Source organism: Acromyrmex echinatior, chromosome 10, assembly GCF_024713525.1.
Source record: "Acromyrmex echinatior isolate Ae372 chromosome 10, ASM2471352v2, whole genome shotgun sequence".
NCBI classification, from domain to species: domain Eukaryota; kingdom Metazoa; phylum Arthropoda; class Insecta; order Hymenoptera; family Formicidae; genus Acromyrmex; species Acromyrmex echinatior.
Window position 1 is genome coordinate 11,489,495 of NC_141861.1, and position 25,629 is coordinate 11,515,123.

General features: G+C 36.9%; 1 protein-coding gene across 5 annotated transcripts in view; it reads right to left on the reverse strand.

Moving 5' to 3' along the window:
- Nucleotides 1–25,629, reverse strand: part of wun (wunen) — a 105,964-nt gene that overhangs the window by 21,919 nt on the left and 58,416 nt on the right. For 4 of the 5 annotated variants that reach the window (XM_087410742.1, XM_087410746.1, XM_087410743.1 and 1 more), the window contains one exon: nucleotides 24,175–24,195. In XM_087410742.1, the coding sequence (XP_087266868.1) occupies nucleotides 24,175–24,195 (21 nt within the window). Of the gene's footprint in view, nucleotides 1–18,737; nucleotides 24,196–25,629 lie in introns of those variants that run through there. The other variant, XM_011051457.2, reaches the window with a different exon arrangement.

Here is a 25,629-nt window from a genome sequence, read left to right on the forward strand (position 1 = left end):
AAAGATTAGTTTTAAAAATCATATAGTTAGAAAATAATTTATCTTTCAAGTTGGTGCAGGAATCTGACATCAATTATACACGACAACTTATATCACAATGAAAAGATTTTAATTGCTAATTTAGTCTAATAAAATATTCTTAAGAAATAATTTTTTTACATAATCGCTTTAAAGATATTGATCATCCAAGTAAATGAAATGGAACTAATGAATGAACAGAAATTGGATTGAATAAAGGGTGTTTTTTTAAGCCCGATAGATTTTTTTAAGCTCGATAGAACTTAAAATTGTAAAAACTAACACAAAAATTAAATTATAATCAAAAAATTTTTTTTAGTCGAAAGATCAATGCATGGCATTAACATTTGAAAATGATTTCGGGCATATGCGGGCCACCGCGGCTGTTTAATTTAATTTTTTGTTTTATTTTTTACAATTTCAAGTTCTATCGGGCTTAAAAAAACCTTTATATGAAATAAAAAACAATTTTTAAAAATTTAAAAATTAGTTAGAATCCCTGCCGGAAATTCCCAAATCGATAAATCCATAAGATTTATCCGAATTTATGAGATTATTGACATATATGTATTTGGATGTCCGCATTGAAAAATTTCTATTATAAAATCTTACACATTTCTATCGGCATCAACTGTAAATTGAATATATCTGCGAATGCTGACCGACACTTTTTCCGAATTTATTGTAATCAATCGGATGTATGTACTTTCCCATGCATTTGCGAATGCAAAATTTATGCGTACTTACATGCACTTGCGCACAACATTTAATGTTCTATTGTACCTGCATTTTATGACAAAAAATTAATCAGATTCTGTTTACATATACAGAATACTGGTACACATTTGCAAATGTAGAAGATATCAGTCTGTATTTGCGTTACGTCATCAACTGGAATCTATCCACAGTTTACGATTGTGTTTCTATCCGTATCTATATCCGAATTTGCGTTATATCGTAATTTATACGCATTTGCAAACTGCCGATATATAAGCGTAAAACTGTCACGCATAGCGGATATTCATCATACGTTCTTATACGCATTGTCGTGCACAAAATTTATCTGCAATTGCATGCTTTTAAATGTTCCGGATTGTGATTGTATTTGTGAATACATGAATTATCGGTTTCTATTTGCGTTTGAATAAATGTTGTTAGTGAATATAATCTATCCACAGTATATGAATGTGTTTCGATTCGTACCTATACAAATTTGCATTATATCGTAATTTAGCATTTTAACAGTTGGCACACATACGTGACTGAGATGCTTTTCCCGAGTGATTTATGGGCTTATTTTGCTCCTAAAAATTTTCATTAGAAACAATCAGAAACAGTCAGAAAGATAGATAGAACTAACGAATTTTAACGGATATTCGCTGTTTGAAGAAAATATTCAATTCTTATTACTATTTCTGTACGAGCAATTATCTCCAAATGAAAATATAATTGTATTTAATGGAGATCTGTCAGCGTATTAGCACCTATAAGTTTTTGCAGAAGAAAAACTTGCCTGTTTTTATTTGTATGTATCGAATGCAATCAGTATTCATCGGATGCTGACAATATCTATCCGCAATTACGATAACGTACCTATCTGCATCTGTGTGCAATGTTAACATATAAGAAATTTGTCTGCAACTACGATTATGATTCCTGTCTGTTTCTGTCTGGATTATGTATGCATTAGATACAATTACAACCTACAGAAATCTGCTATGTATAGTACGTGGTGCTGCCAAGAGAGGGACATGTTATTCATAAAAAGAAAACGCCACGAAATCGTTTACGCAAAGCAGACTATTCATATTCTACCAGCTTAACTGTTTTTATAAAGTTTACTGTGATGAAAATTCCTAACAGATCCGTAAAAATATTAGGTGTTGGAATTAATTCGTAGCGTTTTTAATGAAAGAATGTTATTTATTTCACATGAGCATTAAAAAATACATTAATGAAAGTACTTCCCATCACTTGTAAAACGCTACGAATTAATTCCAACACCTAATATATTTTTAAAATGTATCTGTTTTTAATAGACTGAATGTGATTTTGAAATCGTAATTCCTCATAAATGCGGATATATTTTGTATCCGTGTTCGCAGATACAAATAAATGTTAAATGCGAATATACTCGTATCTGCATTTACGGATCTGAATATTCATTGGACTTATGAGGAATTACGATTTCAGAAGCACTATTAATATTCAGCCTATTAAAAACGATATGATTTTTTTTATACAGATCTATTAGGAATTTTCGACAGAAATATTGAAAATGACTGAGAAAATGACTGTCGAGGTCGAAATTATCATTGTCTTAATGAATTGATAATTATTATTTCGCTATAATAACTAGTGTAGGCTATTTTTATGCTCTTTTCCCAAATTAAGTTTGATTTAGTCGAGAAACCGTTATTGAATTTGTAAAATAATAATAAAAAGAATTAATTTTTAACCAAAATGAATTCTTTTAAGTTTCATTCAACTCCTTCCCATTCCATTTTATTTATGGAATACGAACAATAAATCACACAAAATTCCAATAGTATTCTTAAAATATTTTCATAATAACACTACAGTTATATTTTTGCAAAATGCACGTTGCATGTGCGCAAAATTTACGTAATCTGTGCGCAAGGTTCATGTAACATGCGTGTAAGAGTCATATAACATACTTATAAAATTCATATAACATGGGTGTAAGATTTGTGCAAGATTTTTGATTTACCTATATATCGTATGTGATATATTCTTATACGATCTTGTCCGAAATTCGTATGTTTCTGTTCGAAATTCGTATGTGAAAATTTTTTTGGAAAATCTCACAAGAATTTTTCTTATAAGATTTCGCAGCACAGGGTACGCTCGTTCTATTCTTATTATATATTGTATGTCTATGCACTTGACGGTCAAGCCGGATCGCGCGCGGACGTGTATATCTCAGGAGCGTCGCACTATAAGAAATATGCTGCGATCATACCTTCCAACAAATTATCATTAAAATATTTTCCTTCCTACATTATTATTTTCTTAATTAAATCAAATTTTCTACTATTAAAATATATATACGAGGGGTATCCAGAAAATAAGTTCCTTTTGTATTATACGTTTAGTAAGGTCGATGTATGAGCGAGCTGGCAACACAGCATTGAAGAGGGGAAGCTACCGAATAGAATGAGCGGTGTTCGGCGTCAGTAGCTCGTGAAACACGGCCAGGAGAGGTTATCAAAATGGAGTTCTCCACTTCGCGTCCCGCCACCTCCATTCCTTCTCGAGTTGTTTTGCGCGGCATCATTCAGTTTCTTTTTGCTCAAGATTTTAAATCGGTTGATATTCACAAACAGCTTGTTTCTGTATATGGAGAGAGTGTGATGAGTGAATCTATGGTGCGGAGATGGGTCCGAGAATTTAAGGCAGGAAGACATTCGCTTGAAGACGAAAGTGGGAGAGGCAGACCCTCCCTTATCACGGATGAGTTGACGACAAAAATTGAAAATGCGATTCGCAATGATCGTCGTTTAACTTTAGAAAACGCTTCCAAAGCGACGAGGAAGTTCAGACAGCTGTAACTAACTGGACTAAAGAACTGGCGGGAAGTTTCTATGCAGAAGGGATTTCGAAGCTTGTTTCCAGATATACAAAATGTATTGAGATTGACGGGAATTATGTAGAAAAAGACTAGAAGTTGTCAAGTATTATCCATGTAAATTTTAGATTTTTTCAATAAAAACTTTATTTGTAAAAAAAAACGGAACTTATTTTCTGGATACCCCTCGTAATTAACAATAATTACAATATGATAACGTGAACAATAACTTTCGATATTATCTTTAAAGTTCTTTGATGCATCTTTTAAGTGCATTCAGGTTTATTCCTCATTTTTAAAAATCGAATCCCTCCGGTTTGTATAAAACTTACAAAGATTTAAATATATTACTTTAAATACGAAATGCTACTATAGTTTGAATTTTAAGATGTTGAACTATTATATATATTTATTTAAATGAATTAATTTCAGAAATGATAATTGCGTGCCGATATGGATGTCGGACTTTCAACGCAATCAATCTGAAATATTATAATCTCGCAAATTTCCCAAATTTAATCTTAAAAAACTTATTGTGAAAAATGTATTTAACAGGTCTTATTTCCAATCTTGTTGTTTATACACAATGCGTAACTGTCTATACATATCGATTATTGTGAGGAATATTATTGCTAAAGTCTCAGTAATCTAAAAGCTTAGGACGCTTACACGGAATGCAAGAGATCCGGGTTCAACTCCCGACCGAGGCAATATTTTATTACACTTTTTCGCAATAAGTTTATTACACTTTTTTAAGATTAAATTTGGGAAATTTGGGGGGATTATTAATATTTCAGATTGATTCAGATTGAAAGTCCGACAACCGTATCGACACGCAATTATCATTTCTGAAATTAATTTATTTATGTGAATATATATAATAATTCAACATCTTAACATTCAGACTGTAGTGGCGCTTCGTATTTAAAGTATATATGTATTTAACATAAACGATCTAATTTCCAATCTTATTGTTTAAAAAGATTTATTTTAGGTTTAAATGGAAGTCCTTAAAAAGATTTTTGACAACTGCTATGAAAAAGCTATTTTTTTAATTAAAATAATAAAATGCATATCGTGTTTACATTAATAATAAATTTATCTATTTTATTGTATGAACTAAAGGGAATACAATTTTTCACGCAAAGGCAGGTTTACTCCGACTCTTGCCAAGAGGTATACGATTTTTCACGCGAAGCGATTCCCACCTCCCTCCCTGCTTAGGAACGCACGACTTCCACGCGAAGTGACTTCCATCCATAAACACGAGCACTCGAGGAATGGGGGTAGTCCTCATGTAGAAAATTACTTACTTGGCCCACGTGCGTTCTCTCTCGTTTCGCGCCTGTGTATAAACCTCTGAGAGAGGGGATCGAAGCATGAAGCTCAATGGACTAATCTGGCTAACAAAAATTTGACGCAACACCTAATCCGAGACGAAACACGTCCGTCCCGGTTCGCGCTCGTCGTGAGACTCTTACAGAATATATACAAGACTCTCTTCGTCGATCTGACTGTACATTTTAGCTGTTTTACTTCCTCGTTCTCTCTTTCGACCCCCTTTTTCAGAGATACACTTTATATGTAGGCGCGAAACAAGAGAGAACACACGTGGGCCAAGTTATAAGCGGGGAACACAGACTCTTGCATAATACGTAATGCATGAAAAATATATCAATTGTCTTCCATTTCCTTCCTTTCCATGAAATAAAGAACTCTGGTTGGTTCAATTTCTTATGCCTCATGTGTTATGCGTTATGCAAGAATCTGTGCTCCTCGCTATAGCATTTTCCACTGGGAAAACTGGTGCAGCACTAGCACCGTGCTAGGTTTAGATGAAAATTACACTGCAATAATAGCAGGTTAGTGCGGAGAAACATATCTCATTAGACATCCATTTTATGACACCCTTAAAAATATAACTATTTTAAACTTAAATTACTTACATATTAAAAATTCCAAGCATGACCGTATATATGAATACATCAAATATGATAAAGAAAGCCAAGAACGGTCAAATTTTGAATGTTACAAATAATACATTATATTGTATATTCTTTTATTAAATCTTTTATTATATCTGGAATAAATTGATTTAATAAAAGAATAATATAATATATTATTTGTAACATCCAAAATTTGACCGATCTTGGCTTTCTTTATCGTATTTGTTAAATTACTTATTTTACAATATTTTGATTCATTTATTTATTTAAAACATTTTTTAAATTAAATTTTTACATTTAAAGAGTTTTAAACGTCAAAATGGCATTGCATAGCTATTATTAGGAACATTGAAACTGAACAATGTCATTGTTATAACATTAATTACAATAATGTAATACTATATCATAACATAATACCTTAATATGAACACAACTTCAATTTCAACTTCGCGTTTTCTACTAGGAAAACTGGTACAACACTGGTGCGCACTGAGTGCAATTGTGTTGTTCCACTGTAAAAACTAGTTCAGGGGGTCGATTGTGTATCTTCAAATGGGATGAAAATTACAAAAGTGAGCAAATTCATTAGAGTAATCATAATTTATTTGATCAATACCTAGTAATCTTTGCTCATTTTTGTAATTTTCATCTACCTTTCAAAATCCACAATCGACCCCCAATATTTAATGTTCCATTGATAAAACTGTGGTGCAAAAAACTTGCACTGACAAGGGAAGTTTTACAACTGTCCGAAACCGATTTGATTCTTCATGAAATATGTTGTAAAAATGAAAATCTAAGAAACACGTATTTTTTTATATGTACATTAACTTATATTTAAGGAGTGAAACACCTCGACGATATTCGACTCGAAAAAAAACGGTATTTTTCTTTCGAATCGAATATCGTCGTCTAAAAGATAGAAAAAAATTTTTTTGTACGGTTTCAAGAGTACTTTAAAGTTAGAAAAAAATTTTTTTTATTTTTTTGTTTAACAAAATATCCCCACCATCCGTAATTTTCTTAAATTTTCAATTTTTTTCACCAAATTAAAAATTATTTTTTTATAAACTTAGCCATGTGTAATAAAGTTATATTACGACATATTATTTTCGAGAATTAATTATTAACTCTTCCGTACGCTGTCCATGCTCATATACGTAAGTAATTGTCGTTGGAACAATAAAATATATGAAAAGATGTCTTAAGTAAAATTTGTATAGTTTTTTACACGTGTGTGTATGTAGATTTTGTAAATATATATTATTAAAATATATATATATATATATACACATGTTAACCTTGTTATTATTTCTTTGACATTTAATTTTTTCCATGAATAAAAATTAAAAACAATTTTATTCCAAATCCATTCTTTTATAATAAAATTATTGTATAAGATTAGTATCTTTAAAAAATAAATTTTTTAAAAATTGTTGCATTTAAAATTACATTGAATTGTTAGAAAATCTCAAGTCTGAAGAATTCGTTCACGTGTAAAAAAATATACAAATTTTACTTAAAATATCTTTTCATATATCTTATTGTTCCGACTAGAACATCTGAACTGGAAATATCTGAAGATCTATCTGTGGCTCAGGAAGCAGTTGAAAAAAGAAATTATATTGTAAATAATTTGTTAATTAAGTATATAAAGTAATGAAAATAGGGTTAAAGTATACAAGGTAAATAAAGTGTACAAAGTAAACAAACATATGTATGTAAAAATGAAAATTTATTATTAATAACATTACATAATTACATTTTCGTTACATTTCTTTTTATTTGTTCCATCGCTTTTATTTGTTCCTCCTTAACTGCAATCAATTTTTTTCTCACATTGTAAACCTCCTTTGAATCTCGCCTTTTTTGGCCATTTTTTAATGGAGTACAATGTCCGAAACTGAATCTGACATTTCTGCTGAATTCGGCCTATCACTTAAATATTCATTTTCTAACGTACAATTAGAATTACTATTATTAACATCGATAATTAATTTTATAAATGAACCAGCAGCAATCGGACAATGACGCAGCTCTTGCATTCGAATGTGGACACAGAATAGAAGAAGTGCAGTTCATTGAGAGACTACTTAGAGAAGGCGTGGATCGGCTGAAATTTGTTGAAACGCTGCTTGGTCTTAATACAGTTGTAAATGCCCAGTCTATGACTTGACTGAATGAGGATATTGTCGAACCGAAGTTTATGAAAAAAAATTTCCGCTCAATAGGATGATGTCCGCTCCCGCAACATGTTAAGGAAACGATGCGGAAAGTACGTCATTCAGTGGATAGTTCCATAGCATTCTTTACTGCTGAATGCGCCCATTGATAATAAGTGATTAGATAATAACTAGGCGATAATTTATGATATAAGTTTATGTATACATTCAAGATAAGTATAACAAATGGACAATATAAGAATATTCATATAGCAGTTTTACGTTTAGTCAGTGCAATAGTTTTGCCATAATCATATCTGTGCAATTTGTTAAATTGTTTTTATATTTCGATTCAAAGCCAAGTTTAATCTTTGGAAATGATTATCAATCTGCTTATATTATTAGATTTTTATTAGCATCTATAAGTTCAATATATCTAACAGAAACACCAGTAACTGAAGCAGAAATAGTGTTACGTCCAGACTCCACAGTTCTTTTCTTCGATTAGAATTTTCGTCATTATCATAAAAGTTATTAACAAATAATACCGGTAGACCATTTGTTTCTACCATAGGAAGTTACAATAGTGAGCCGAATAACATTCGCCTTTTTAGACTAATAATCCACTCGGGACAAAATTGTTGGATTAATATTTGAACCAAGTGCCGAATAGACGAACTGTACCCCGGGGAACGGAAGAAGTAAATAAATTAAGAATTACAAACTAAAACAGCAATTGTCTGTAATGAATGTGGCTCTCAACTATTGAGCGGCAAATAGTCGATGATGGAAGTAGTTTTAGACACATATCCTAGTATTCCATTTCACCGCCGATACTCTTAATTCTAATCCTAGATTAGACCAATAACATACGCGAGATCTGCACGCGACACTACTAACTCGCGAATATAAAGGAGCGAACTTTCGCAGTCAGTCAGTCAAAATTCAATCACGAACCTTTACCGATCCGCTACCAGTTCAATAAAATTTCAGATATCAAATACTCTGCCAGTCCACGATCAATTCTATCAACCAACTTTAATTGTAATCCGCGACACGATCGAGTGTCTCCAAATCATTTGGGTCCACAGGACATTCAGCCACCTACAGTCAGAGACCACTGAGATCGAACCTGCAGTCATCCTTGAAAACTTCCAGAGTAACAATAAATTTCATCTTAACTAATATATCCGTATACTCACCGCAAAATCTAACCCAACGCAAAACCATAGTGTCACGCTTAAACCACCTCCACAAGGGTTGGCTTGGAAGCCGGCCCGTGAAGTGCAGAGACTCCTGGACCAAGCGTAGCAGGAGTACCTTGAGGCTTCTCAAAATCGGAGTCACCCAGCTGAGGACGTATTGCCTCCACCTTCGCCACCACGGCTTCGTTGGATCTACTTGCTAACCAAGACGCGTTAGAAATGATCTCCTTCTCCTTCACTTCCCCCTCGAACTCTTTCTCCCCTTCTTCACCTCCTCCTCGATCTCCATCACTCGCGTTTTTGGACGCTCTGATGGAGCGTATTTTCCTTAACATCCCTCTGCTAACTCGATTCATCCGTCATCTCAATCCCGTTTTCCCCCAGAAGAACTCCGACGAACTCCACGGACAGCATGAAGTTCCTAGAAGAAATTCCTCCTCCACCACCGAGATCCTATTTTCGCATCCAAGAGAGTAACTCATTTGAGTCACTTGTTAGACAATTCCCGGGAATTACCGAACCTATTCCCGAGAGGACTTCTACGATCGGGCCCCATTATTTTGATCCATATGAAATCCGGCATGGAATTACTCCGTTGGTCAATTTCCCCATTCTTATGATTCGTGTTTATTCCGAATTCCGCCTATTCACATTTAGTTCTGGTGAAATTCTTTTTCAATCCTCCTTTTCCTCCTTCCTCTGTTACTACCCATGAAATAGAATAAACAAAAACCTATATGCTCTGCTCGCCCTGAAACTTCATTCTCTGGCGATTTAATGCAATTTAATATGTTAAATATGTTTAATATGTTAACTTAATATATAATAAAATTTAAATAGTTGTTAAATAGTTGTTAAATATTAAATAGTTAATAATAATTAGCGCGTCGATCTGTAAATTTTTCTTTCTTTTTATAGTAATCATATTAATTAATGTGTAAATTAATTTGTAATAATAAATTTATTAATGTATAACCTTTTTCTTTATCTTCTGTAATTGTATTGTGTTTGAGATCGGTAAAAAGTAAGAACTCTTTCGATCGACCGACAGTAATTATTATTGAACGCACGCATAAGGTGAGCTCGTGATTTCATCTCGAGCCCGACCATAATCCTCGTCAAAGTCAGGGATTCGTCGTTCTTTAGTCTTTTCAAAACAATTCAGTACACGCAAACAGGCACCGGCAACGGACAATCGAAAGTTCTAGAACAATTCAATTCGCGCACGCGAGCGCCGCGCTTCGACGAATACGTCACGCGCTGTCACCAATCCCACGTACGGATTTTCTGTCGCGCATGACTGTTACGTTGAACGTCGTTAGAAAAGAATCCAAAGCGCCAATCAATTTTGTACAACCAATGCCACGTAATAATTACGCAAAATTGTGGCAAAATTTTATTGGATTTCTCCCAAGAAGAAAGCCCAGGCCGAAAGCAATAAATGCTTCGATCTCGCCGTTCCTCCTCCTTAGACTTTTTAGAGTTCTTAGAGTCATAGTCTCGCTACTATATCGCTTCGTAAAACCGTAATAACCGCTTAGTGAAAACCGCTATAAAACGAATCTTTTCGAGAAGTGCCGAGAAAATCGCCGAGATTTTCCATCACCGCGATTCCAAATACAATTTGGAAAAAGTGACCGCATTTAATATTCTGTTAATCTAATATTTAATTAATTATATTTTCTGAATTTGTAACTGAGCATATTAAAGAAAATTCTTTTGTTAAATTACAAAGAAACGGAGTTCTCTTTACTGTCGTGTATCATATCAAACGTGTGCCGTTCTCTCACTCGAATCTTTCCACGTGGTGCATTCCCGCACATTTCTGGTCCTTCGAGCCGGATACTCGTCGGCATCCGCAGTGACGAGTGCATCGCGTTCAGTTTGCTAGTGCTGAAAAGAAAGAGTGAATGATGGGTAAGAAACTGCAGAATTTGCTGACGAAGCAAAACAACTTTCGCAATCGCATGGCTCAGTCAGTATCAGATCTGGAAGAGCTCGGCGCAGCGAACATTACGCTGGCAGCCGCCGAGACATTCGTCGGTCTTCTGAATGGATTGTGGGCGAAATTTGAGGCTCAGCATGAGCTCATCATAGAGCATCTTGAAGATGCATTCGAGGAGAACGAATACAACTCGACCAGAGTCGATAACTCAGCGAGAGTGACGTACGTCACGCAACGAAGTCTCCTTCTCGACTATGTTCGCAAACTCAAGGCGAAGAAACCGAGCTCAGCTTCCAAAACAGAAGGTAATGAGTCTTCCGGAAAACCGTCGCTGCTTCGCCTCAAGATTAATTCTTTCTCTGGCGCATTCGAAGACTGGCCTACATTCCGAGACCTCTTCCAATTTATTGTGGGAGACAATTCATCAATCTCAGCAATCGAGAAATTTCATTACCTGGAAACTTGTCTGGAGGGTCCTGCTGAGGAACTGATTCGACCGTTAGCAGTGACCGGAGACAACTATCCACGCGCATGGGAGCTGCTGAACGAGCAGTACGATAATAAGAGAGAGTTATCACGCTCCAATTTCTCCAAGTTTACCGCCGTGGCTAAGATGAAGAGCGAAACTGAGGAGGAGCTTAACCGCATCTCCAACGCCGTGACCAGGGTAGTCAACGGCCAGGAGAGCATCGACAGGCCTATCGGCTCTCATGGCTTCGATCTACTAAATCATCTTGTCGTCGAGCTCTTCGATCCAAGAACTCGCCTGGAGTGGGAGTCACTCTCAAGCGCCTCGAGCGACATGCCCACTCATAAAGAGCTGATGAACTTCATAAACAAAAGGGCACGTACTCTCAAAGCCGCCAAGGCAAAATCGCTCAAGATCTCCGACAATCCGTCGCGATCTGCCAAGTCGCATCACGTCAAGAAACACACCGAGTCTTCTCAATGCGTCCTATGCAAGGGTAAGCACCACGTGATGGTGTGTGAAGAATTCAAGAAAAAATCCGCGGTCGACCGCAAGGCCGTCGCCGAAACTCACAAGCTGTGCTTCAACTGCCTCGGCTCTCATACATTCGCGAAGTGCCAGTCGACGAAGACATGTGCCACGTGCAAGTCTCGTCACCACTCAATGTTACACGACGTGTACGCTTCACCGAAACCTCAAGAGGTCAGCTCACTGTCGGCAGTGCGCCGCGACAACGACCACAAGGCTATTTTGCTCGCAACTGCGCGAGTTTCCATCGCTGATCGTCACGGCATACTACATGCGTGCTCATCGACCAAGGTTCGGAAATTTCTTTGATTTCCGAGGCTCTGGTCCAGCGCCTACGCCTGCCACGCTCTCGATCCGCAATCGAAGTCATCGGCATCAGCGGCAAAAGCTCCGGGCCCAGTAGGGGAAAGGTGACGCTCAAGGTGACGCCTCGTTAACCACAGGGACCGTCTTCACCGTCGGAGCCTTTATTCTGCCACGTCTTTCGCTTTACCAAGGCTCTCATGCAAGGATCAGAATGGAGTGGCCACACTTAAAGGGGCTCCAATTGGCTGATCCGGACTACGCAGCAAACGACTCTATTGAGCTACTTTTTGGAGCGGAAGTATGCTCAATCATTCTCCAGGATGGTCTTCGCAAAGGAGGCCCCCAAGCGCCTATCGCTCAAAAGACACTGCTCGGCTGGATCCTATCGGGAGGTTGCGACCAAGTAACCAACTCAGCACAGTGCCACTCGCTTCAGTGCACCGCAGATCATGAGCTAGCCGAACTTGTGCACCGCTTCTGGGAGCAGGAACGAGAGGTGCCCGCTCCCGTCACTCACGCCAAAAGAGCAGCAATGTGAAGACATTTTCGCGCTACAGCATCAACGCACTGCCGAAGGACGATACATAGTGCGACTACCTTTTGCATCTCCGACGACGCTGGTTGAGACGCGAAGATCTGCTGAACGACTCTTAATCGCCATGGAGCGACGCTGTGAGAGAGACGTACGATTCGGCGATCTCTACCGCGCCTTCCTGAAGGAATACGAGGACCAAGGTCACATGGAATTGGCGCAAGAACCTCCGAATTCTGGTGAAGATCGGTGCTACCTTCCACATCACGGCGTCCTTCGAGAATCCAGCACCACTACGAAGCTCAGGGTCGTCTTCAACGGATCGCAGCGTACAAGGTCCGATGAGTCACTCAATACTCATCTGCTAGTTGGGGCTAACTTGCTGCCACCCCTCGCGAACGTACTTCTGCGGTGGCGGTGGCATCGGTACGGGTGGCATTAGTGGCTGACATCGAAAAGATGTATCGGCAGATTCTTGTTCATCCCGACGATCAAAGGCATCAATGCATTCTTTGGCGACACAGCGTTGATGAGCCTATACGCGAGTTTACATTGAAAATCGTCACTTACGGTCTCGCTTGCGCGCCATTTCTCGCCATTCGCACTCTGCGTCAACTCGCCGATGACGACGGATCGCGTTTCCCTCGAGGCGCAGATGCGTTACGACACGACTGCTACGTCGACGATGTCGTAACCGGAGCGCATAACAAAGCAGATGCTATCGCTTTTCAAATCGAGCTCCGCAACCTCTGCATGGCGGGCGGGTTCTCTCTCCGAAAGTGGGCCACCAACTGCCAGGAGCTTCTTCGCGACATTCCGCCCGAGTACTGCCTCACCAGAGACTCGCGGTCGTGGGAACAAGAGAACCACTCAATTCTAGGATTGCGCAGGTATCCAACCAAGGACGAATTCGCCTTTTCTGTTCCTCCTCGCACCGTCGTCGCGTTTACCAAGAGAAGTCTGCTGTCGGAGACCGCTCGACTCTTCGACCCGCTCGGATGGCTGGCTCCAGTAACCATTCAAGCAAAAATTCTAATTCAGTCGGCCTGGCTGCAGATTGGGACGCACCATTGCCGTCAACCATCACTGGAAAGTGGAAGCGGCTCTGGGAAGAACTTCCACTGCTCGAGAAGCTCAGAGTCGGCCGCTGGCTCGGCACCGGCGACACGAGCTCTCAGCTTGAATTACACGGCTTCGCAGACGCGTCCGAAAGAGGTTACGCCGCTGTGGTGTACCTTCGCATCACCGCAAATAATCAGACAAAGACTCGATTATTGACAGCCAAAAGCAAGGTCGCGCCGATTAAACTTGTTTCTCTCCCGCGACTCGAACTCTGCGCCGCCGCCTTACTTTCAAGTGTACTCGTGCACACGCGCTCTGTGCTAAAACTAGTTGCAACGCCAGTGATCTTGTGGTCAGACTCCAAGGTCACGTTCCACTGGATTCGAGGTCACGCCTCCCGCTGGAAAACATACGTGGCCAATAGGGTATCACGAATCCAGCAGCAACTTCCGGAGGCTCAATGGCGTCACGTCCCGGGCAAGGACAACCCCGCCGACTGTAGGACTCCCGAGGACCACGCGAACTCCTCAGCCATCCCTTGTGGTGGACGGGTCCTGCATGGTTATGCGAGAATCCGACGCAATGGCCAAGCATCGATCAGGAGCCCATCAAAGACGTACCGGAGCAACGTGCCACCGCACTCGCGGCAGTCATCAGGAGCAACCACGAGCCAGAAGAACTCCTCAGGTTCTCCTCATTACACCAATTGCCGAGAGTAACTTCCTGGTGCTGGCGTTGGCGTCACCGCAGTCGCTCAGTCAGATCTGTGGACAATCAGCTCCATGGGTCAGCGCTTCTCCCTACCGATCTCGACGCAGCACTCCTTCAATGGATTCGCGTAGTGCAGTCACTGCATTATCAGGAGGAGATGACTGCTCTCGAAAACAAACGCTGTCTTGCAAGATCCAGCCATCTGCGAACCCTCAGCCCGTACATGGACGAACACGGAATCCTGCGAGTCGGAGGACGCCTCAAGCACGCAGCGCTGTCTTTCGCGACATCCTCTCATCGTACCTCCAAGGTCATGGCTCACTCGCCTGCTGGTGGAAGCCTACCATCGCCGTACTCTCCACGGAGGAGTTCAGATGACCCTGGGAATGCTTCGCCTCCGGTTCTGGATTCCACAAGGCCGAACGGTGGTCAAGCGATGGCTGCATCATGCGTGACATGCACTCGGTGGAGGGCTGCCACTCCGCAACCGAAAATGGGAAACCTTCCTCCAGGAAGAGTGACTCCTGCACGACCATTTCTTCACGTGGGCATCGACTACGCCGGGCCTATCTTCATCAGGACGAGCAAAGGGCGTGGGCACAGCGCTCACAAATTTTTCGGGCGCCGACCGGCAACTTCGAGAGATGCTCCGAGCCTCCTCGTCAGAAGGACGAAAGATCGCACACGTCGCTACATCAGAGGGGATCCATTGGCATTTTAACCCCCCTTCGGCACCACATTTTGGTGGACTCTGGGAGGCGGCCGTGAAATCTGCTAAGTATCACCTGCGCCGAACCATCGGAGAAACCAGGCTCACCTTCGAAGAAATGAGCACCCTGCTTGCACAAGTGGAGGCATGCCTGAACTCCCGGCCCATGCATGCCCTCTCAGACGACTCCGACGACCTCACGGCTCTGACACCAGGTCACCTGCTCATCGGGGCACTACTGCTGGCCATTCCCGAGCCTTCCTTGTCGAACAAAAAGGAAAATTTGCTTTCCAGGTGACAACTTGTCCAGCGGATGCGAGACCACTTCTGGCAGAGATGGTCACGCGAGTACTTACACACTCTGGCTACCAGACCGAAATGGACCAAGGACGCTTTGCCACCACGCATTGGATCGCTATGCATCATTCGTTCCGAGCTCTCACCGCCAAATAAGTGGCCACTGGCACGGATCACGCAGCTACATCCTGGAGACGACGGTGTAGTGCGAGTGGTCACAGTCAAAACAGCCTCATCCTAATTAATTCGTCCTTTAGTCAAATTAGTTCTGTTGCCAGAAGATGCTACCGCGTTTCTCTCGCACGCTAATGCATCGAATGTAAAGGAGAGCTTGAATTGATCGCCTGTACGTTCGTGAATCATTGCTTCAATTGTATTTATCATATAACTCTCGTTCGCGGTTCAAGCTCTTCCACGGATTCATTGTATTGTATCGCTTATCTTATGTACGTGTTTACGGTTTTATTGTAATCTCAATGCGTTCATCGCATCGCAAGTACTTACGCAAGTACGTGTGCTCCGACGTGCTGTGTCGTACACGAGTACTCAGGTTAAAAGTTCGGAACAGCAAGTACAACGAAATGATTTACCGTGTAAATCAAATGTTCGCACTTTTAAAAGAAATTTGCAGCCAGTAATCGCTCTCGATCAAACAAGCATCGCCCGAGGTAACTTTTATACATATATCGTCACAGAGATGACGAGGCGGGCGGGAATGTTTGAGATCGGTAATTCGGAAAAAAGTAAGAACTCTTTTGATCGACCGACAGTAATTATTATTGAACGCACGCATAAGGTGAGCTCGTGATTTCATCTCGAGCCCGACCTTAATCCTCGTCAAAGTCAGGGATTCGTCGTTCTTTAGTCTTTTCAAAACAATTCAGTACACGCAAACAGGCACCGGCAACGGACAATCGAAAGTTCTAGAACAATTCAATTCGCGCACGCGAGCGCCGCGCTTCGACGAATACGTCACGCGCTGTCACCAATCCCACGTACGGATTTTCTGTCGCGCATGACTGTTACGTTGAACGTCGTTAGAAAAGAATCCAAAGCGCCAATCAATTTTGTACAACCAATGCCACGTAATAATTACGCAAAATTGTGGCAAAATTTTATTGGATTTCTCCCAAGAAGAAAGCCCAGGCCGAAAGCAATAAATGCTTCGATCTCGCCGTTCCTCCTCCTTAGACATCTTAGAGTTCTTAGAGTCATAGTCTCGCTACTATATCGCTTCGTAAAACCGTAATAACCGCTTAGTGAAAACCGCTATAAAACGAATCTTTTCGAGAAGTGCCGAGAAAATCGCCGAGATTTTCCATCACCGCGATTCCAAATACAATTTGGAAAAGGTGACCGCATTTAATATTCTGTTAATCTAATATTTAATTAATTATATTTTCTGAATGTAACTGAGCAAAAGAAAATTCTTTTGTTAAATTACAAAGAAACGGAGTTCTCTTTACTGTCGTGTATCATATCAACCGTGTGCCGTTCTCTCACTCGAATCTTTCCGCGCAGTGCATTCCCGCACATATTGTATTAAATTTGTAATCCGTTAATAATAAATTGATAATGGTTAGTAATAAACAATAGTAATAATTTTATATCTCTCTCATTCTTTAAATTTAATATCTTAAAACTTCATATCGTAGTCATTTAACTATGCCTTTTCAGAGATCGCACATGATCCATTCCCGAATTAAGGGATTAGATTCCTCGACTCGAAATTCGGACCGACGATCGCACCGCTCGTAGGAAGCAGGTATTATAGCGTCTTTGCGGGACATTGATTCATATTCCGAGACGAGCACAAAGGGGTTCGACTCGCTTTTGTGCGGATACCGAGACAAAACTTTGACCGTCCTTTCAGGTATCCTCATTATTTTCGCTCCTCTTCTCTCCAATAGGATCATAAATTTAAAAATCTTCAAGGATTTGGACATAACGTAACAATAGAATTAAAAGAAAATATATAAAAATTATTCCTAGATAGCATTTTTCACTATAATGGATTGGAAATAACAGAACAAAATCTATCTTGATCAAGAACTTTATAAACTATATAATTTTGAAATAATTGAAGAAGAAGCATGGAGTGAAGATAATTTAAATTCTCATCCTCAATATTCAACTGATGACATAGACTTTGACAGTTCTTATAAAAGACAAGCTGTTGAATATTTGGCGGAATTGAGATATTAATAAAAAAAATAAAAACAAAAGGAATCGTCCGTTAAAATCAGTGCAAAATAAATTTAGAAGAGTTTCATTTGAACGTCAATTAAGACGAGGGGAAGAACAATTACATTCAGGTGGAAGTCATATAGAAAAATTATCTTACATCTCCAAATTTACATGATAAATTTATTGCAGTTGAATCAGGATTCACAGTTCATGATAGCGATTTACAAAGATAGATTTTACAAGCTCAAGAACAAATAGGAAATTTAAATCCTATATTTAAAGCAGTTGAATATCAACATTCAAAAAGTCCCATCGAATTGTTTCGAGAAAAATTACGAAATTTGTAACTAGAAGAACAATAGAAGATTCCGTTTAGTTGCAAAATACAGCTAATGATTTTCTGAAAACAATAAAACCACTTATCGAACAGTTTATCTGAAAATGTTTTTAATTCTGATCAAAATTTAATTCTGGTTTCCAAGTGGAAATTCATTGTCTAATAAAGAAAGTAGAGTGTGTAATCTATATCATCATCATCAATACACTCATACACCATATAAACCAATAATCGTGTAATGAAAATTTGCTGTCACCTTTATTGTATTGAAAGAAACTAATGATATATTTGGATCAAGAGTACAAGAAACCTTATTTACACTAATAAATGTTATTGTAAAAGCATCGAAATCTGGTAAATGACTTCAGGTAATTAAATAAATTTTCTTTTACAATACATCTGTTTTATTAAAAAATAAATATAAATTTGCATAAACGGAATAATATAATGAAATTATAAGTCTTATTTCTGTGATATTTAAGAATCTCATAACATTCATAAAATAGTTATTAATTTAACATTTATATTTCTTACAGATCATTTTAAAATGTGATAAGAAGAAGCTTATTTTCCAAACATTAGTTCTAATAGTGTTTTTCTTATCGATTCATAGACTGAACATTGTCCCAATATTATTTCAGATTTAACACCTGAAAACATATTATGAGTATACCGAAAGGCATTACAGGGAATATACATCCATTAGATGTTTACGAATTTAGAATTTGGAAAAATTTTTAGATATTGTTTTATTATTGGAAATATAAATTTATATACATGAACGAAATAATATAATAAAATTACAATCTCTGATACATAATCAATTGTCATCCTCGCGATATCACAACTTATTTAAATATTCATGGTTTAAAAATGGTTATACAAACGAAAGACCAGAAAATTTGAAAATCCAGTAGAATTTAATTTTGACAAAACTTCAAATATGATATCGAAGGTAATATAGCATTGCAGTAATATAGCTATAATATAATAAAATGTTCATGGTGTAAGAAGTCATTAGATTTGAAACATTTTTTAATCGAGTATCATTATTATGATGAATATAATGAGTAAACGATACAAAATATAAATTTATTTAGAAATTATTTCATTATTAAGTATAATATATTACGTTTTGAAATTATTACGTAAACGACAAGTAAATAAAATATTAAAGCGAAAAACTAAAAATAACTTTAAGAGAATAATCAATAAAGATATTATAAGGAAATAATGTACAGAGATGAATAAAAAAATTTTACTCACTTTAAGGAAAAGTATTAGGTGTTGGAATTAATTCGTAGCGTTTTTTAATGAAAGAATGTTATTTATTTCACATGAGCATTAAAAAATACATTAATGAAAGTACTTCCCATCACTTGTAAAACGCTACGAATTAATTCCAACACCTAATAATAAAAATTATTATAACTCTTAACATTATTTATAATTTGTAATGTTACAAATATCAATTAATATTATTTATAATTTACAATGTTATAATTTACAATGTTTATAATTTGTAATATTACAAATCTCTTATATATCTCTTAACATTATTTATAATTTGTAATGTTACAAATGTTAATTTCTTTATTCGTTGATTTATGTATTTTATCGTTCCGACGATAATGATTACGTATATGAGCATAGATAGCGTATATACGAAAGCATTAATAATTAATTCTCGAAAATGATATGTCGTAATATAACTTTATAACACATGGCTGAATTGAATTTGTCAAAAAATAATCTTTAATTAAGTGAAAAAAATATTGAAAATTTAAAAAAATTACGGGTGATGACGGCATTTGTCAAACAAAAAAAAATAATAAAAATATTTTTAATTTTAAAATACTCTTGAAACCATACAACTTTTGTTTAAAAAATTTTTTTCTATTTTTTATACTTCTCGACTCGAAAGAAAAATACCATTTTTTTTTTCAAAGGGATGTTTCACCCACTAAACATGAATTGGCGCACGTATAAAAAAATATGTGTTTCTTAGATTTTCGTGTTTTACAACGTATTTCATAGAGAATCAAATCGGTTCCGGACAATTGTAAAACTTCTCTTTTAAGTTCAATTTTTGCTCCACTGTCTTCAAAGTCAATGGAGACCAGTGCAAATTGAAATTGAGGTTGTGTTCGTGCTAAGGTATGATATTGTTATGATATGATATTACATTATTATATAATTAATGTTATAACAATGACATTGTTTAGTTTCAATATTTTTAATAATAGCTATGCAATGACATTTTGACATTTAAAACTCTTGAAATGTAAAAATTTAATTTTTAAAAATGCTTTAAATAAATTAATGAATCAGAATATTGCAAAATAAGTAATTTAAGTTTGAACATAGTTATATATTTTTTAGGGAGTTATAAAATGGATGTCTTATGACATGTTCCATTAAATCGCACTAAACATATATTATTATTGTATTAGTGCAGTTTTCATCTAAACTTATCCGGCAAAAAATTTTTCATGCATGAATACATATAAATATGTGCAACATACATAACGCGCATAAATATTCATAAACATATATAATTATATATGAAATATGTCCATACATGTTCATATATCCTTTTTTCTTTTGTAAAACTACTTTTTAGTGTAATAGAAATAATAATAGTAATGTGAAAACATTAAAAATAATTAAAAAGATAATTTTCGCACTATTTGTTTTAGAAAAAATCAAGTTTGAACAAATGTAAAAAAAATTACTTATAATTACGTATAATTATACATATATAAAATTATGCATAATTATGTATGAGTAATTTTTTTTACATTTTTCCAAATTTGTTTTTTTCTATAACAAACAATGCAAAAATTATTCCTTTAATTATTTTTTTATGTTTTCATATTACTATTATTATTTCTATTACATTAAAAAGTAATTTTATAAAAGAAAGAAGGACATGTATGAACATGTATGGACATATTTCATATATATACGTAATTGTACACGTTTATGAATATTTATGCATGTTTATGTATGTTTATACATATTTATATATATTCATGTATGAAAAATTTTTTTTGGGTACTTGCACGACGCTGCACCAGTTTTCCCAGTGGAAAATGTTATTATTATAGGTATTCTAAACTAAATTAGTGCGTCCTTTCCTAAATGAGGACTACTCCCACTCCTCACATTTCTGACAATGCTCGATCTAGAGATAGTATGTCTATGCTCCCATCCCCCCTGCTTAGGAGCGAACGATGTCCACGCAAAGCGACTCCCACCCTATCCCCCCTCCCTTTTAGGGACACACGACTTTCACGCGAATATTTATTCATTTTAGTACTTTATTTTTAAAAATAGCTTTTTTGATGAGTCAAAAATCCCTTCAAGAGCTTTTATGAAAATGGAACTTTTTCAAAATTTTATTGAAATCGGAGAGATTCAATTTTCGGAAGTTTATCCGGAAAATATATTAATGATAATTTGTTGGAAGGTTTGGTCGCAGCATATTTCTTAAGCCAGTTCTACATTAGTTGCAAGCTGATCGTAAGTTTATTGCGACAGCCAATCTGAAGCGATTTCAAAATGCAAGCTTCAAATTGACTTTGTCGCAACAAACTTGCGATCAACTAATATAGAATCGGCTTTATAGACCTCGCATTATACTGCGACTATCCGGAAATATTCCGCACGCGATTTGGCGGCTCAGCCGCGTTGAGCGGTAGTAGGGAAAAAATAGGCAGCGTTTCAGAAATCAGCCCGAAATATGCAACTAATTTCGAGGACTAGTTTCACAAACGCCAGTTTAATCGGCTGTTGATTGACCAATCGCGTTTGCTGTTTAGTAGAATCGACCAATTGCGGTTGATAGTTAATCATGATTAAGCTTGATCGGCGTTGGTGAAATTTATAATATGAGATGAACTTATAATAGAGAATAAACTATTCTAATGTCGCATAAGTTAATTTGTGAGATAGGCAATATTGCATCTAAAATAATCTCAACTACACTCTAGAGACTCTCTAATCAGAGTCTAGCCACGTGAAGTGGCTATTTTTCGAAATTGTGCGAGAGAAAAAAATCATGCTATTTCACTTCATTTCACGCTACAATGGCGTATGAAGCTGCTTTTTCATGCGAACAAAGAAAAGCTAACGTTTATCCCCACTCCGTCACAATTCAAATTCAGTGTTGAAAAGCTAAAGCTACAGCCTTTCTTTTCATAGAGCGAAGTTTCGCTGGCGAAATTACACCCTATGCCGTGAACAAACAATTAAAAAAATTGACCAATCAAAAAATGCTTCAAAATATTTGGTCAATCAGAACCATAGCCAGAGTCAGCGTTGCTTCGCTCATAGTTGAACAATGTCGAACTTTGAGCGTTTATTCGTTGGATTCGCCATTTTAGCGAAAATTGATGGAGAGAGAGTAAAACGCCAGCTTTTACTCGCTGCGTGAAATTGCACCTTTAGTTGCAACTCTATAGAGACGCTCTATAAAGGTACAATTTCATTCAGCGAAGCTTCGCTGGCAAAGACTCTCCACTTCGCCGATTCGAGCGAAAATGCGTAGCTAACGAAACTTTACTCAAAGTTCAATATTGTTCAACTATGAACGAAGCAATATTGATTCCGATTATAGTCCACTTGACTATTGGCTAAATATTTTGAAGCATTTTTTGATTGGTCAATTTTTTGAATTGTCTATTCAACGCTCCTTTATTCACGGCATGTGGGAGTAACTTTGTCAGCGAAACTTCGCTCCATGAAAAGGTAAGAGGGCTTTAGCGAAGAGCGTTGAATGCTGGCTTTATTTATGGCGGAGTGGGGAGTCTTCGCCAGCAAAGCTTCGTTGCATGAAAACCTTAAGCCTCATAGTTTTTGATGAACATTCAGGCACGTTCAGGCGACTAAAATTTAAAAAATGTAAAAATTTAGTAGTGCCTAATCATAAATATTACGACAGATATGACTCCTGCACACAGAACGCGGCAACGCTTGCCGCGAGGCGGAAGTTGGAGCGACAGCCAATCTCGCTTGCTTAGAAATAATAGATATATAATTTCTACCACGTGATAAAATAGTCCAAGATCCCACCATTTGTGCACTTATCGCATATGTAGATGAAATGTAAAAAAAATTGAAGTTCGTGTTGAGGGCAACACTAAACCGCAAGGGTGCCTAAAAAAAATCAGGAATATGATTTATGAGAAAAAGAGCGAGCGTGCGAGTCCTGGCAATGAAGAAGGAGCAACTGACGGTCACAATTCGCGCACATACGTTCAATCGTCAGTTGCTGCGTCCTTATTCACCGCCCGGGCCGCGCGCTCGCTCCTTCTCTCGTAAATCGTAAGTCGTAATTAATGATATTCCTGATCACTTTTTTTAAGCACTCTTACGATTTAGTATTGCTCTCAACACGAACTTCGATTTTTTTACGTTTCATCTGCATACGCGATAGATGCACAAACTCGTGGGATCTCATACTAAAAGTTGAATTCAATCCAAATTTTGCCGCGCAGTGGAGGCAGTATTAAGACCGCAGCACAGACTTTTGCATAACGCATAATGTGTAGTGCATAAGCGAATCAACTAATCAGAATCTTTCCTTTCCTACAATTCCATGGAAAAGAAAAATTTCAATTGATTGATTCCTTTATGCACTATGCATTATGCGTTATGCAAGAGTCTGTGCTGCGGCTCTTACATCATTTCTAGAAGTTTTGCAAAGTGGGGACTTAAGAACATAGAATTATAAGCTAGAGCGACAACTTCCATTGCCGCGGTTCTGTTTGCAGGAGCCATAAGTCCATGGCCATGCATCATGCATTTAAAGTAAAAGCATAATGTATTTTTATTATGCATTTAAATGAAATGGATGAAAAATGTCAAACCAATCACATACGAGAAGAAGGCCAGACTCTGATTAGAGGGTCTCTGTATTACATTCAATAGATAAGATTTATACTTATTCATTATAGAGTTCTCATTTAGTTTTAATTATATAAAAAAATTCAAGAATAAAATATCTATAATATATCAAAACTACATAATCAAGATGTATAGTTGCGTTATAATTATTGTGTTGAGTTAATTATATACATATATTTATGCAAAATTTTAATTAGAATCATGTTTACGTATAAAATCTTGCGTATTTTCATTGACTCCGCCATACGTTTGCATTCTCACCTGCAGCGGACTTGCTTCATCCTGCAATTAATAAAAATATTTAATCAGATTAGGATCAATGATTAAAAAATTATTTTTAATATAAAATATTAAAAAGAAAAAAAACAATTTTTGATAAATATTTAAAACAAAGGATGCATCCCTAATAACACTTGCACAAGGAAAGATTCAGTACCACCTTCACGATGCAAAAAATTCAATTCGGTTCATAGGTCGAATCTTACATTTCAAGATTGTCTTAAATATAATCTTAAGATGTTGTAAATCAATCCGAAAACTGTATTAACATCTTAAGACATTATTTTAAATAAAAACGGACTATGAATATCGCCTCATGTTTCGCGTTTCACAGTTGGTAGCCCTTCCACACTATTGATGACGAGGAGCAAAAGCGTAATTTGACCGAAATGCACACATCATGTAATCCTTCCACTGTGGTTCTATCCCATCTCTCCTCCCCTCCCTAGCTAGGAACAGATAATTTTCCATACGAAGCGAAGTTCACTCTAATCAAATCTCAACTAAAATATAACGCGTAATAACTAATACAATTTGATTGGTTGACGCATGTTATATTTACACAAGTTACGCTGCATGTGAAAACAATCAGATAAGGGTTGGGTTCATAAGTGTAATCGAGCCCTGACAGGGCCTGGCGGCGCCAAGATAGTTTTTTTCGGAAGCCTGGCGGCACGGTGCCAAGATACTTTCCATAATTATTTAAAACTAATTTTTTATGTTTGTATAATAAGACAATAAGAAAAAACAGAAATATTTACTGAAACCTGAATTTCGACATGATAACATGACGTAGTTAACCAAAGTTCAATCATACAGGGTGTCTCTGAAATTATGTATGAAGCTACATTAGGGACATGGAAGAGGTCAAAGAGAATAAAAAAGTCTTATAACATTTTCAGATATTCGCTATAGTTTTCGAATAAAAAAAATAAAATATGTAATTGTAAACCATTGTGCGGCGCTAATGCAGTGAAACAATTGGATTTCCCTTTTTTTTACTCATTCGTTCTACATGTTGCAGATTGGTACTTTGAAAATCTGATAAACCTGTAGGGTAAAGTCGCCTAATATGAGATACCTTTTTTTTAAAAGAGGATTTATTAGATTTTAGGCTAAATTAAAGATTTGTAATTTATTTAATTTGCAACCTTAACTCTTATTTTCGTGTTAATTTTATGAGAAATATATTCAAGATTTACCACCTAAAGTTAGCGATCGATAGTAGTTATACTTTGTTGTATAAAATTTTTTATCGAAAATACTGATTTTGCTCATTCAAAAAATAGATTCCTAATGTGAGATACAAGGATTTTCTTGTATAAGGTGATATCTCATAACAGAAAACTAAGGAAAAAATAAAAATATATAGGCTTCTTATACATGCTTTTATTATATTACATACAAATAGGAACAAAGAATTTGAATGTTATACAT